The sequence below is a fragment of the Gouania willdenowi genome, chromosome 22, assembly GCF_900634775.1.
Source record: "Gouania willdenowi chromosome 22, fGouWil2.1, whole genome shotgun sequence".
Classification (NCBI taxonomy): Eukaryota; Metazoa; Chordata; class Actinopteri; order Blenniiformes; family Gobiesocidae; genus Gouania; species Gouania willdenowi.
Window position 1 is genome coordinate 24014843 of NC_041065.1, and position 15799 is coordinate 24030641.

Here is a 15799-nt window from a genome sequence, read left to right on the forward strand (position 1 = left end):
AAAATATCAGATCTAAGCACTCATGATACATCATGTGTTTTTATTGGATTTAAAGGCACACCGTGGACTTTGTGACCTAAAGAGTTGACCCATATGAGTTATTTTAAATGATTCCTCAGGCCAATATACAGCGCTTGACAGTATCAATGCTCCGAGCGGGGCTTCCCTCTTAAATATACCGACTATGTAAGTTTGGAAAGACGGACCGTCTTTGGCCAGGTCATGTGACCTGGAGAATGCCTGGAGAACGTTTTACTTTATGGCAGTCACGTGACCACAGGCTCGGATATATATAGTTCCCACGTGACATCACAACAAATGGGCATTTCCCGACCAGGCGCCATTGTTGTGGGCAGCTGAAACGAGTTTAGCCTCTGTTTACAGCCAAAAGAGCACAATACGGTAGTTTCATGTTGGGTTAATGGGTGCACTAATTGCCGTGATAGTTAAGTTAAATGTGAATTCTTTATGAAGGGAAGTCGGCAAGTCAAATCCGTAACTTGCAAAGCTACAGCACGAGCCCGGCCCCTCTTAGCATCCCAGCCCTTAGAGCCAATCCTTATCCCGAAGTCACAGGTCAAATACTGTCTGCATACACAATCGAAAGACAAAGGGAGGCTGGCCCGACTGACTATTTGTTGATTTTTGCGACAGTGCTGCAAGGCATATGGCCACTAGGGGCGCTTGACATGAAAGTTACTGGTCTAGCGCCCCCTAGTGGCCAAAAGTTACACAGTGCGACTTTAATGAGGAGTCCTCTAACTTATTTGTTATATATTTTTTATTGAACAGCAGAATATTCTTATGTTTAAAGTTAAAATGTACATAATCCATTGGTTGATAATGAATGGTTAACTTTTTCCTCATACCTATTGTTCTCTGAGTAATATCACGGATCAAGCTTATGTATGACTGCCGCTGGTATTGTATTGTATCAGAAGTGGAAAAAGTTGTATCGGAAGACCCCTAAGAAATGATGTACGTAATTAATTAATGCAACATTGTGCATAATTTCAATGTAATAAATTACTCTTGGTTAAGCACAACACAGATGCCATTAAATCTCCGAACCTCTGCCAATAATATTGGATTGATCTGTCAGCGAGTCCATGGTCAATGCTCACTGATTTAGTGACAGGAGGGAGATTCATGAGCACTATAAATAAAAAAAATAACCCCAATGTGTTAAGTTGAATTAAAAATATCTCAAGATTTTGCAATTTAAACAGATATAACTATAACAGACTAGATTTTTCCCCACCCAGCTGAAGCAGGTGCAGCTGATCAGCTACTGATCAGCTGGCCTTCAAATGCTTGCTGGAGACCTCAGTAGATAGTGGCTGGTGAGTGCTCATGGTCTGTCTAGTCAGCGTGTGTGCACTTGTTACTCCTGTGAGAGAAGGGTGTTTGTCTGGGGAACGTTTGTGGAACTTTAAAACTGATATCTGGAGTTTCTGAGAAATCTATGTTTATGTATGATTCTTTTGAAATGTGAAAAAATACCTCACTAGTCTTTTACTATGGTCTACTGTCTTATACATTAATATTTTTGAGTCCCTCCTTCGTCCTGTAGACCCCTATACAATTGGAAATAATCGCTGAGTGTGCCCAGCCACTTCCTGTGTTTTGAGACTGTCAATCAAAGGGAATGCGGAACTGTGCACGGAAATAAGGGCACGCGTCACAACAACAAACAGGTAAAGATGATTTTGGCTCTTACCTGACCCATAGACCTATAGCAATGTGACCTTAAGTAGAGGCGTGGCTTCTGGTAAATTGGGAGAGGCAGTGGGAGGAAGTGGAGCTGTTTAGGGCGGGACATCAAGACGTGTTCTCAGAAACTCCGAATAGCAGCTTTAAGTTGGTAGTTATTTGTTGAGTTTATGTTGGGAGATGTGTTTTTATTGAAGGTTTGTTGTAAACCTTTCTCTTTTGGTTCAACACTTAATATTTGGTTTGATGGAGTATTTCTTTTGTTACAATAAATAAACACAACCTTATTTCTGCATTTTTTTTTTTTTTTTTCTGTTTTTTTGTCTTTTCTTCTGGTTTTGTTACTGTTCATTTCCCTTACTTCTCGTCACCACCACAGGAAACGTAACCGTTGGGGGCTTGTCCATGGTGTTTGAGAATTTATCATAGTGAGACAATTACAAAAGGCCATTCCGTGTTGGTCATGCTAGACTCCTAAAGCCCAAATGTTATGTGAATAGCTAGCATTTCTCCTGATGCTAGCACAATAGAGTAATTTATTAAATTAAATGGTTACACAGTATAGGAGGATTATATTTGGGTCTTGGACCTTTTCTCTGCAGCATTCTACAACCTAAAATTTGACTGCTAAATAATTACTTCCTTGCTAAAAAAGATTTGATTATCTGGATAAGGCCATTACTTGTCTTCATTGTCCAGAACCATAACAATGTGTTGAATGACAGCTTGCAGTGAAAGCAGGATTTCACTCTCTTGGTAAGCACTGATCAGTTTCATATGACCTTGCAGGTCATACTGGGTAATCTGATTATGGTACTGGCTAATGTATGTCAGACTATAATAAGCATGGAATTGATGAGGGAAGAAAGAGAATAAGAGACTAAGGCCCATTTGACTTACTATGGCTTAGTCTTGTATGTTTGTGTTGATAATAAATGTACAGCCCGTAATCGATGAAAATTAAAGAGAAATGTTAGTGTTTTGTAGCATCCTTTGAGGAAGCCCTTTGAGCGTTTAGGACTAGTGATGGGGATTAGTTTGTTTAACTGTCTGTTCCTCTTTGCTAGTTTCTACTAGTTTTCCATAAGTGTTTAAAAGAAGCTACACATATGTTATGTTGTTATATTCATTACCATGAATTCTAACAGTATTCCTGACATGAGGTGCAATCAAACTGAATGCATGTTGGGTTTCAAGGTTTCACGGCATATCTGAGTGAAAAAGAATTCCTTTTCTCTGCTACTTTGTGATCCTTTTTTCTGGCAGTATTCGTCACATCAAAATGCATCACTTTATGTTAGTAAGAAAACCCTGAAACAAATACTGGTATTGTCTTCCATACCCTCTTCTGTTATTATTTGACTCAGCAGAAAGCGAGATACACACTAGACAGGCTCCCAGTCCATCGTGGTGCTAACATTCACATAGATAGATAAAAGTGCAAATAGTTGCGGTAAATTTTTTATGTATTCCAGTCTTGTTAATGCACCGCTGGAAGTTTCAGATTAATTAATGTAATGGACTCGATTTAGCCTGCAGGCTTTTGCCAAGCTTCAGTCTGTGTGTGGCATTAGGTTGGGGGCACTTGAGATTGTATCTCTTCCATACAATTTCCACTTGAGCAGATTTATAATCTTTAACTACTTTCCAATTTGTCTTAGCTCTACGCAGGCTCCTCTTTTTTCAGCTGATGCTGATGGTTTTGGAAGATGTGTAACAATGTGATCAATCGGTAAAATCACATGACTGACAGACGGCCACTAGGTATTTGCAAACAGTCTTTCTGAAAATATTATAATTTTGAAAGTTCTTGAGAGTCCAAACAGGCAATGCTTCAGTTATCCTCATGCTCACGAGAACTTGGATCAGGTCAAGTTTTGTGTCTAGATGAAGCCTTTGATCTGGGACATTCCCACTAATCCCTGCCTTTGCTGTGGTGCTGAGAGAGTTAAAAGAGACCATCAGTCAAATTATTCTCAGGCTTTGCTTGCCCTTTTGTCAAACGCTGTTGGAGAGGAGGTTCAATTTGCACAAGGCAAGTCTAAGAGACAAACACAGAGCTTAGAAAGAGAGGGCTAAGAGGTTTCGGAAAAGGAATGTCCAACTTTATTAGATAACAGCAGGAGGGATGAAGTAAATCTCCTTTTGAGGAAAATACTTGTCACCAGGAAACTGTTTAAAAAGACTGTTCACAAAAACTACAAATAACAGTGCAACCAGTCGCATTCTAAGCACACACCCATACACATACATTTCCTTTATTTTCAAGGCATCCTTTTTTTGGTTCTTTCAAGCACAGAGCTGGCATGGCCAGGATAAGAATGTCATCTGACAGATCCTTTTACTGTGCTGAGAGAATAAAAGCTCTGCTGTCACATTCTCACTGAAGAAGATAGTCTTAGCTCGAATTTAAAACTGTCTGTAATAACTCACCTGTTGTTGTGGAGGTGCTTGAGGAATTCCACTTGAAGTTACTCGGCCGCCTGCTGAGGTCCAGATCCAAATGAGGTACGGTGCGCTTGTTACCGTTCCTATCAATTACTTCATTCAAGATGCTGGGTTCTTCCATGTTACTGGTCCCATCTTGAACATCATTATCTGAAAGCAGTACAATCCTATGGTTGAGCTGAGGGCTGAGATGCATGGAGGATGGAGGCGACAGGACAGGGGACATGCTCTGGACGGTGTTTGAAGCAGGGAATGAGGTATTGAAGACCCTTGCAAGAGAAGGAGAAGTGGGGCTCTTTGCATGTGTTCTGGCAGGAGGTAGAGGTTCATTGGTTCCAGAAAGGGGAAGTTTCAAGCGTCTGTTTGATTCTGACAAATGACCAGATTCCTTTTGGGCTCTGCAGTTCCCAGAATCTTTCACAGCTGACCCAAAAGTATCTGGACTTTTATGGCTGACATGATGAAGACTTCCTTCCAAATCATGCACTTTCGCTACAACCTTAACACCTGTATTCGTCTGGTAGATGTTATCATTTGACTGTTGGGTTGGATTGTTTGTTAAAGAATTCTCCTCAATTGTCGAAATCTCTGAACCAAGTCTTGGTGTTTTGACATTGCTGCGAATGTTGCTTTTACTGTTGCGACGGTTCAAGCCCTCTAAGAGGCTGCACGAAGATGACTCGTAACCCAGCTCACCATCACATTCTGAGAAGTCATTACAGAAATCCATGTCAGACTCAAATGTCCGGCCATCCATGAACTCCCAGCCTTCACGATTTGTCTGGAAAGGTTCCTCCATTAACAACAAGGAATTACTGATGGCAGTGACATAAGAACCAGTCACTGGACTATCAGACATGCTTATAGAGGCTGTGGGTCCAGGGATTTTCTCTATTTCTAAGGCTATAGGTACAGAATTCTTAGCTGGAAGCCCCTTTGACAATGAGGTAATGCTGGTAACTTTCTTTTTCATCTTACTGTTGAGGAAATCCTCTGCACTGTCCAGACTTTTGCCTCCAGTCTTCTTCAGCTTTTTGCTCTTAGATATCCCCTTCTTATTCTCCCTAGGAATAGGATGAGAGTCAGTAATTCTTCTCTTGGCATCACCTCCAGCATAACCTTGCCGATCCTCGATAAAATCCTGAAGTTTACCATCCTGGTTGCCCATTTTGACTTTGTAAGCACAGTCTCTGCACAGCAATAACAGATCGGAGAGCAACTGGTGGTGCTCAGCCACCAGCCAGAAGAGCTCTGAGATTGCTTCTTTTGTTGGCTGTTGGGTAAAGAGTTTGCCTGTGGAGTCGGAAGACTGACTTCTTTGTTTGGACGCGGCAAGATCCTCCATTCCCCAGTCCAAGACATCATCAGGCTTTTCTGAATGAGGGGCATGGCTGTTGTTGTACTTGAAGCTGGGGGCTGACCTCCTGGAGAAAAAAGGGCTAACATTGCTCCGCTCCTGAATGGGAACATACAGAAGTAAGACAGTGTGGGTGCCCTCCATAATGGGTGGCATGAGAACTATGCAAACTTTATGACAGAGCAGATTGATTGGGGTTCAACTGCAGATGAAGATTTATGGCAGTTCATGTCCAGATGCTGAGAGACAGAGAGAGAAAGCAGAACAAAAAAATATTCATTTGATTTGGTTTTTATATACAGTATGTTCAGCCTGTTGCAGAGGAATATTGCTACTTTTAAAGCACTGAGCTCTCAATGTCTGACTCTGTAGATGCTGAAGGCAAGGGGATCCTCTTTGGGACAACTTTTAATGGGTACTGATCTCATCTGATCTAAACATTCAAGTATCAGAATATTCAGGACATCACATCAAACATGCACACACACACACACACACACACACACACACACACACACACACACACACACACACACACACACACACACACACACACACACACACACTTGTAATGTTTTTACAATTCAGGTCTTGGACCAACATTTTAAATATATGATAATACTTTCTCTGCTTTTATACAGACCAATCATTAAGTCTCATGAATAATCCACCATAATCTGACACATTTCAGCAAAAATAATTGCATTTTAGTTCTTCCCACAACACTCAGGGCCCATTGTGATTTTATTTTTTTTGTTAGATTATTCTTCACACTGTACATGTGACAACAAGAAATACAGACAAATGAGCATGCTTTGTTTTACTTGTCTTCCTTTCCTTATTGTATTTCATCTTCATCCTCTAATATGACATATTTTCATAAACATTTCCCAAGCTCCAGAGGAAAAAAAAACAACAAAAACCAGTGTCACACAAGGTGAAGGCACAAGAAGGCCCAACACTGGGCTAAACACATACACACACTATGTCTCACATGCACACACACGCACACACATACACACACCTTTGAAAGAAATCAACCTCACTACCTAGTTAAATCTCAACTGCTATCATCTCTAAGTAATCCCGTGGGTCAGTTTCACCTTGCAGTAACTACTAGTCAGACTGTGCAAGTGTCAATGTTACAGATCCAGAAAAATCTCTTTCAAACATCATGTATGTCTGTTTGTTCGATATATTATACTATTAGATTATACAAACACGCACTAAACTGTACAGTACTGCATTAATAATGCGATTCTTGCTCATATTTTTGCCAGTCTGATGTCATATGCATTCATATTAATAAGCCAGCATTATGCAGTCCACTGCAGCACCAGCGGGTAAAATGCAAAGCGACAGAAAGTGAATGATAAACTGTAACTCACCTGATTTTATGATAAAGCTGATATTTAAGCTCACATCTCCGATGCTGCAGCCAGCCTGCGTTCAACGCTGCTTCAGTGGGTTGTCCCAGGGTGAAGGACAACGCGTCCGTCCAATAGGGTCACGCACCGCAGGGTTCCTGCTCTGTGATTGGTGGATCGTCACATCCCGCAAAGCTGAGGCAGCGCAGTTAGAGATTTGCAGGTGGAAAATGTGAAGGAGGTCGACAGAGAAGAGGATGTGCTTAGACAGCTGGAAGAAAGAAACAAAAGTAGACAGTGCGGTAGCTCTAAGCAATGCATTTATCAAGGGTGTCAATGTTTTACGATTTATTGGCAAACAGAGACATCTAGTGGTGAAGTACTGTAAGGGCTGTTATTTAACAGCATTTTTCTTTTTTTTTTTTTTTTTTTAATAAAACACTATTTATCGTGCTTTCATTTCTAATAATAATCCGATTTAAAATGTAAAATATACAAAAGTCCCCCCCAAAAAAAAAAAACCCTTAAAAACATTTATATGGATTACAGCATCTAGAGCTCGAAACACATTTTGCCTCAATCAATGAAATTGAACAGCAAATAATATCTTCACTTTCTTGTTCCGATAAACTTTGTTCGCAAATCAAAATTAAAACAATTGAACTCAAACGGATTTCACAAAATAAGAAATTAAAATGGGAAAAACAAAACAAAAGCAGAACGATCAACAAAATACCCAAGTCCTGTAGAATAAATGACGCCAATAATTATTATAATTATCAAATGCAATATACAACAATGTGTCCTTACATTTCCATCAATAATCCATTTGTACCAGTATTTTTGATTATGATTTACCATGACTCAAATTATTTTGGAATCTCGCTTTATATTATTATTATTATTATTATTATTATGAGCTTTTGAGCCATTGTTTGTGATCGGGGAAACTACTGTGATATTTGAATCATAATGGGAAGACAAAAATGTAAAATAAAAGTATGGTCAGAAAGGATATTTGCAGTTTATAAGAGGGCAGCATTATATCATATTTGTGATATTATTTCTTAGCAATTATCTAACATAATAAAGCCAATTACAGTGTTTCTCAGTCGCTTTGGTGCTTTTCTCACATCACTATTAACATTTGCATTTCTAAAAACAATTAGTACAAACTGCAAAACCTATTGGATAACCTGCAAAAGTATATCACTTGCTCAAAATGGATAGTCCATTCCTCAAAAACAAGTATTCATTCAATGAAACTGCCAGTGTCATCAAAATGTCTTGTTTTGACACCATCGTTTATGAATAAGATACTGTAGTCAAATGGCTTTGTCATGTTTTCATTATGACAGGTTGTTTTTTCAACGTTTTCCAATGCAAGAAAACATCAGAACTCAGTGACACTACCTGAAAATGCTCAAGACAGCATTTGAAAACTACAGTAAAGTTACACATTACTGTTGTTAGGGGAGTAAAGTGAGTACAAGACACTGAATACGTACATTTCACATTTTTACTGTATATGCTCTTTGCAATTCTACAGCATTGTGCAAAAAAAAAAACAAAAACACTATATAGTCACTTAGTGAGAACATAAGAAACACCCTTTTTGTAGAGCTGTACACAAATGTGAACAATATACTGTAACAGTACGTATTGTAACTGAACATAGGTAAATCCTTCTGGCACATCCAGACGTTCCTGTCTGTCTGGCCACATATTTTCACCTCAATCACAACTGATATCATCCATTGTTCAATTTATGAGACATTTCCAGGAAAAAATTATAAAAAAAAAACAAAACAAAAAAAACTGGAAACAACTATTCAGCATCCATAAGTATAGTTCATTCTGACTGACACGACAAAAGCAAATAATAATGTTATAAAACAGCAGAGAATTGTATGAAAGCAACTGATACATGTCTAAAAGCATTTGCAATTTGTTCAGCGGAAGGAGAAATTGCTACTATGATGTGCACAAATAACTAAATGTTGTGGAGGTTGAACTAATACAGTAGTTATGGGAATTTTCATTCTGATCTAAGAAAAGCACCAAAGTGACTGAGAAAAAAACTGTAGTTTGTGGTAGACACTGCTGCTTAAGAATGTTATTTTATGCCTCTTGGTCATATATACTGTAAGTGCCAGCAGGTTATTTTGCTATGTATGGTTCTTCAGCATATTACAGAGGCTCCCAAAACATACCCATTGTTATATTGCCAATGCATTTCTGTTCATTTTCATTGGCACAGAATATTTGCCGAACACAAAACTTTGTTTTGGTGAAACCATCCCCTCTGGTTTGATTTAGATTCAGTCCAAAAGGCACCATTTTTTTTCTGTTCAAAAATGATTACATTATGTCTTGGTCAGGTAAATGTAAATATTTTTGTTACTTAGTGTTAATATTACATTTAGAGCCACTGATCTACATAAAGCTTCCTGCTGGTCACGTCCACCTTATTCCTAGATGAACCACTGTAGATGATAATGGTCGCTTCTTGTGTGACAACAGTGAGTAGCGTACGTAATTATCTAATATCTAAAAAAAAAAAAAAAAAAAAAAAAATGTAAATGCTTTTTAAAATTTTTGAGCATTTATTTATCATGTATTTCATTTTAGATAACCTAAACTAAACGCTTTTTTGGTGACAATATTAAAATAGATATTTTTCCCTAGAATATGTATATTTTTTATTCTATCGCTATGTCTGCATAATGTAGTCATAGGTTGACAGTAACACTACATGTAGTGTTTAAATAGTGCACTAGATGAAATGAAGTTCTATTTAAAATATATATATATCTATGACTCATAGCTTATATTGTTTTCTAGAAATACGTATATGTTTCAACTTTTGTTTTTGAAAATCACAATAATCATTAACCAATAATTACTGATACTTTTAGAATTAATCAATAAATCAGAATCGCAATACTGTATATATCAAATCGGCAACCAAGTATCACGATAAGATCAAATTGGGACAAAACCATATTGTCCCAGCTGTAGTAATGCCTATATATTGTACAAGAAAGCACAACGATTTTTTTTTTTTTTTTGGAAAAATAACATTACACTGTCTATTGTATTGCTCTTTACTAGAGCTAAGATTATTCAGGGAGCTTTTAATAAAACATATATACATGACACATGTGTGCGTATTTGAAGTTGAGCCCACTTGATTAATGAGTGCCCTCCATTGAGGAGTGTCAGCAGCCTGGAGAGGAGGCTGATAAAGAGCCTGGCTCCTGTGTTGCTGTCCGTGGTGCTGATCTGGACCTTTCTTTCCCTCGTGAACAGCTGCTTCCTGTGGGGCTTCCTGTGCACGCGGCGCCGGTACTGAGTGGCTGTCCTGGGAGCCGCGTGCACCTCAGCTAATTATTTGAATCCTCGCGCTTTTCCCCCATTGTGATAATAACAGGTGACGTCGATTAGAGAGAGAGAGAGAGAGAGAGAGAAAGAGAGAGAGAGAGAGAGAGAGAGAGAGAGAGAGAGAGAGAGAGAGAGAGAGAGAGAGAGAGAGAGAGAATCCCCCGCTGCGGTGTCTTGGCTCCAGGACTCGGTTTTCTCCCTGTTTTCTTCCCCCACTTTGTTCGAGCTCCTCCGATGCTGCTGCCGCCACACTCTCCTCCTCCTCCTCCTCCTCCTCCTCCTCCTCCGGGCGTGAGCAGAGCACAGGGGCTTGAGTGACACATGCTGCGGTGGTCTTCACCCTGTTCGTCCGTGGATTAGCTGCATGCTAGTGTCGATTGGAGGGTCTGAACGGGCTCCTTCGCAGCCATGGCTGAAGGTGGAGAGGGAGAGGATGAGATCCAGTTCCTCAGAACTGTGAGTACCCCGACTCGGACTTGAAGCGCTGCTCCGGGTGGATGTGGAAATATGTGCGTGGCGTTTTTTTTCTCCCGTTCTTCTTCTTCTCACGTCGCCTTGTGCCGCGTGTGACACTATTTCCACCCATTTCCTGCCACTTCTAAGCTGTATTTACAGATGCTATATCACCATCCAGCCCATTATAACCTTGTGCCTTATAGCAGATCACAGAGGCGGTGTTAGTGCCTTCTTGTTTTGCGCATGGCTCACTGACATCTATTGTCTTTTCTGCAGTCTCTGACTCCAGAAGTTGACATCGGTAAAACTTACCTGTCCACCTCTTTGTATAATAACAATCACAATGTATGTACAAGATGTTAACGGTATGAGATCTGACAAACAAAAATTAGAAACATTTTTATTTATTTATTCAGTCAAAAAATACTCTGATTTATTTAAACCATATTTAAAAAATGTTCCTTTTAATTTTTTTTTAATTTTTAAAATTAATTAATATTTATTATTATTATTATTATTATTATTATTATTATTATTATTTCTAAACCATTTTTGATGACATTTCTGTGACTGCTCACTGCTGGCAGGGTGAGAACCTTTTCCAGACAGGCACCCCAGGGTGCCTGTGCAGCAGCAGAGCTATTGCAAAACAAATGATGGAAAAAAAAAAAACTGTTTCACCACAGCCAGAATCCCACTGCTTGTCACCATGGCACATAAAACAAATATACACATTGTGTTGTGTGATTAAAAATGTGTGTTTATCAGTATTTACCCTTTTTGGCTCTAGAGTCTAGTGCATAAGTGACTACATTTACAAGTGAAGGAAGCATGACTTTTTAATCTGAACATGATAGTGGAAGTGACACAGATGTATTGTGACATGGTCTGCTTTTCTTTGCTGATATGCACGGGGAGCTACATCATCCTGAGTATATATACTATTACTCGCTGGTCTAGGGCACCCGGAGGACAAGAGCACCAATGCTGAAGGTCTTTCAGAAAAACCCCCATAGTGGGAGGTGTTTGGTTGCAGATTGCATTGGCACTACTGCTTTTAAAGAGGCTGAAACACATAGGGACGCTTGTTTGTTTTTCAAACATCACATTACTGCAACTTCAATGTAGACATTTGAGATTTTATGACACAAAACAAAAATGTTTTTTGAACTGATATTATCTGCATACGTATTGGTTGCGTAACTGGTAGACACTGTGCATTTGGCAACATTCTAACTTTTACTTTATTTGCACAGTTAACATATGTTAGAGCTACAACCATCTATCTATCCATCAAGGATGGGGGTTTCTTTGTGAATAAGAGTAATCACGTACGTGTGTTTTTGTGTGAAATTGATACATTTAAAGTGACGGTGATTAAAAAAAAAAGCTTCTATAGTGCTTAAATTAAAAAAAAGAGCTGCTACCTCCTGCTCACCCAACCTTTGAAATCACAGCTACAGAGGTCACTCCCACAGCATGTCTGCCACTTCTAAAGTGGGCTGACATTTTAAAGGCCACTCTACTCTTTTTTTCTTTCTGTCTTAACACTGAACGAGAGTCGTACGAAAGTGTTACAATTCAGTCGATATTTTGCTTGCTTGTCATCTATTTTGTTGAAATTTGCCAAACTTTCTCTCCTCTTCTAATGTAGAGTAAGTGACAGAACACTGACTAATAGGAATTATGCTGTTGCTTTAAAAAAGAGCTCTGCAGCTTGTTGCGTTTCGACACGTGGAAGCAGCTGACAAGCTGAATAGCAAAACACGTCTGTGTCTTATGTCTGCGTGTGTGTGTTAAATAGAAATAAAAAGTGGTAGCTGTTTGGCGCAGTCAGCCTGCGCCAGATGTGCCACAGTAGAGCACAGTGCAGAAATTATTCATCCCCCCAAGCCAGACACATCTTAACTAACATAAATACGCGCGCCGATATGCATGTGCAACAACATAGACACAGAGTTATCATGACTTAAATCAGTTTTGATCAACTAAATGTTCAGCTGGATTCATATTTGTCGACTGAAAAAGATTTTGGTCTTGACACAACTTTGTTTGTGTGAATAAAATAGGGCTTTGTTTCTTTCAGGAAGCCAAGTGTTGCTGGTTATTCTCGTCAAGGAGCTTGATCAAGCAGTTCACAAACTGCCCTTTTCTATAACAACACAAAGTAATTTCCCTAGAGAAGTAACAGAAATTACCCCTGCCAGACATGCTGCCCATAAACCCGACTCGGTCGGAGGAAAAAAGAGGAGAATATCGCTCAGCCATGTGTGTTTCAGAGTTTCAGGAGCAGAAAAGTAAACTAAGTCTCCTGTAAACCAAGAGACTTGGAGAAAAGGTGCCTCTAGAGCAGGGGTGTCAAACTCATTTTAGTTCAGGGGTCAAATATGGAGCAGTTTACTGCAGATTTTAGGTGGGAAAATCAATAATTTAGTCATTATTGTGCTCTAGTTTACACTTCCATGCATAAATAAATTATATAAATATGTACGGCACTGATAATATCAATGCAATAAGTGATAGATATCAGTCCCCTTCACTGTCAATTTATTTAATTTTGTGACCCATTTTTATGTAATTTGTGGACATTTTGTGTGGAAAAATTGAGAGTTCTTTTAACAATTTAAAAGACAAAAAATAACTGCATTTCAATGTGATTTAAGCGTGGGGAATTTGTGAGCCCTGCTAATATTGTAGAGTTTCATTGAAACTGTGTATTAATTTGGAGGTATCAACAGCAGTTTCGTCTATGTGATTACATTTTTCACAGTCCAAAGATGTGCGTGCTATAGTTCAATTGGGGTCTTAGAATTGAAAAAATTGTGTAACCTCAGTCAGGTCCAATGCCTTGTGACCAAGATCAGGAGGAGTATACATTGAAGGTGGATCAGTTGAAGAATGTGTCAGCAAACACCTCGCTTTGTCTTCAGACAAGACTGACAATACAGGAACAGTAAGAGGTAGGGATGTAACGATTAATCGTAAGGCAGTTAAAAATTGATTCATAGGTATCACGTTTGACATCGATAATTTGAAAATTGAATCGCAGTACTTTATTTATCCCTTCTCTTGTCCAGTAGTGTACCAGAGGGTGGAATCTGCTACTATTTTCTTTCTGGCCGCATTCTACTCTTACATGTTAATGTTACATGTTAATAAATGATTCCTTACCCCTTTAGCACCGAAAGAATATTTGTAATATTACGTGAATAACTGTAAAAGTCACATATTTCTATTAGCTCTGTCTGCTAGCATAGCATCTCTTCTTCACTGCTAGATTAGCTGCATGCCAACCGACCACTGGGTTACCAGCGCCCTCTGCTGGTCCAAACAAATATCTGATGTAAATCAGTGCAAAGACGGTCCAATTAAAGTCCAATTGTTAAGGCACAAAATACATTTTCAGTTGCACTTTTAAAAAGAAAAATAACTATTATGCAGTTTTGCATTGTTTACTATAGAACCAGAATTTAAATTAATAAGCTTCTTCTTCATTTGTATTATTCCTTTATTTATTTCATTCAAGATTTATTTTTAGTTAAATTGCATTGTTTTGAATAGTTTATCAAGGGATTCTTTTGACAATTAAAAATAAAAGGAAAATAATACAGTATTTTCTAGAGAATCGTATCGTGAACCCAGTATCGTGAATCGAATCGTATCGGGAGTTGAGTGAATCGTTACATTCCTAGTAAGAGGGAAGTGAAACAATTTATCTAAAGAAACACAAGAGACTAATAAATAAGCACTATTTACATTCACATGCTCAGTTCAAGCAGACCGTATCAAGGCTTTCTCAGCACAAAGATCATTGGTCCAATTCCACTCATTGGATATTTGTGGTCATGTACTCCCCAACAATGGCTGAATAAGCAGGTAGATTTAACATATTTAGGCACCAGGTTCAAAGATTAACATATGAATCACAGTTTTGCTCAGTTTCCATTCATCATATTGATTAAGGGTCAAAGGGTTTTACCGTGAAGCGAACATTTAGCTACTAATGCTGCGCTCATACCGGACACAGTGCAAATTTTTGTGATGCGGGCACCGCGTGAATGCTTCCGCAGGATCGAAAAACATTTTCCCCATATTCGACTCATTTGTGTGTCTGAAGCAGATATAAAAAAGGCGCCAACCAAACTCCCTTTATTTTCACCATCAACTATGGAGGACCCCAGTAAAATGATCTTTACCTTCTCTGGAAGCTGAAGAGCCATAAAAATGCTCAACGCCGGTGTCACGGACTGAGTTTACCTCCGTACTGAGATTATTTTTACAATCTTGGTATGTGATTTCTACGTACTCAGATGTACCCATGCTGGATTAGCCATGTACAGAGATTGCTGTACTGATTTTAAAAAATGCTTAAAACATCACATCAGTCGACCGCCGATAAAAAATCGATCAATGATAAAAAAAAAATATGATTGTCATGATCAGATTGCTAATTATATGAATACAACAGCTGAACTGCCCTTAATCGATTGCAGTATGAGGTAAACTCGTTTCGTGACACCGGCGTTCCTGGATTCTCCAGGTTAACCAGTGATGCATCCAACTCAGTGAGTTTCACTGTTTTCTTCAGGAGCTGCGCCAAATCCTTCCTGGTACGGTCTGGGTAAAAAACAAGAAACTGCGACAATTATTTTCTCCTTTATGCTAAAATGAGTGAAAAAGCCATTGTCATTGACAACAAGGACTCTGATTGGTTTTTGCACGTCAAACATTTGCTGGAGTTCAATATTTTCAACTCAAGCAAATGACGAATGTCACGAAAAAATGGAGGCGCGCATGCCGCGGCCAACGCTGTTGCTGCACGAATCAAACCGCGCCGACCAACAGGAGAAGAATTTCCCTTTTACCGTGTCTTCTCATTGACATTGTTTGTAATTTGGTCGTGCAAACAATTCGCGCCGCATCCGGTGTGAACGCAGCATTAGCATTAGCAGTAAGAATGATTGTGACATTGTAGAAAAAACACTGAATAAGTTTATATTCTGCGTTCAGCGGTTCAACATTTTCATGCTAGGGGTAGGCACAATGGATCATCTTCCTGCATTACCCTCTATCT

At 39.0% G+C, this 15799-nt stretch overlaps 2 protein-coding genes across 12 annotated transcripts in view; one reads left to right on the top strand and one right to left on the bottom strand.

Annotated features, from left to right (window-relative positions):
• LOC114456104 (formin) overlaps positions 1 to 6994 on the bottom strand; it is a 78132-nt gene extending 71138 nt beyond the window's left edge. For 2 of the 3 annotated variants that reach the window (XM_028437644.1, XM_028437643.1), the window contains exons 1-2: positions 6907 to 6994; positions 4147 to 5757 (exon numbers count right to left, since the gene is read on the bottom strand). In XM_028437644.1, coding sequence (XP_028293445.1) covers positions 4147 to 5674 — 1528 coding nt within the window. In that variant the 5' untranslated portion in view covers positions 5675 to 5757; positions 6907 to 6994. The remainder of the gene's footprint in view (positions 1 to 4146; positions 5758 to 6906) is intronic. The other variant, XM_028437646.1, reaches the window with a different exon arrangement.
• Positions 6995 to 10430: 3436 nt separating this feature from the next.
• LOC114456551 (ryanodine receptor 3) overlaps positions 10431 to 15799 on the top strand; it is a 131506-nt gene continuing 126137 nt past the window's right edge. For all 9 annotated transcript variants that reach the window (XM_028438399.1, XM_028438402.1, XM_028438401.1 and 6 more), the window contains exon 1: positions 10431 to 10725. In XM_028438399.1, coding sequence (XP_028294200.1) covers positions 10678 to 10725 — 48 coding nt within the window. In that variant the 5' untranslated portion in view covers positions 10431 to 10677. The remainder of the gene's footprint in view (positions 10726 to 15799) is intronic.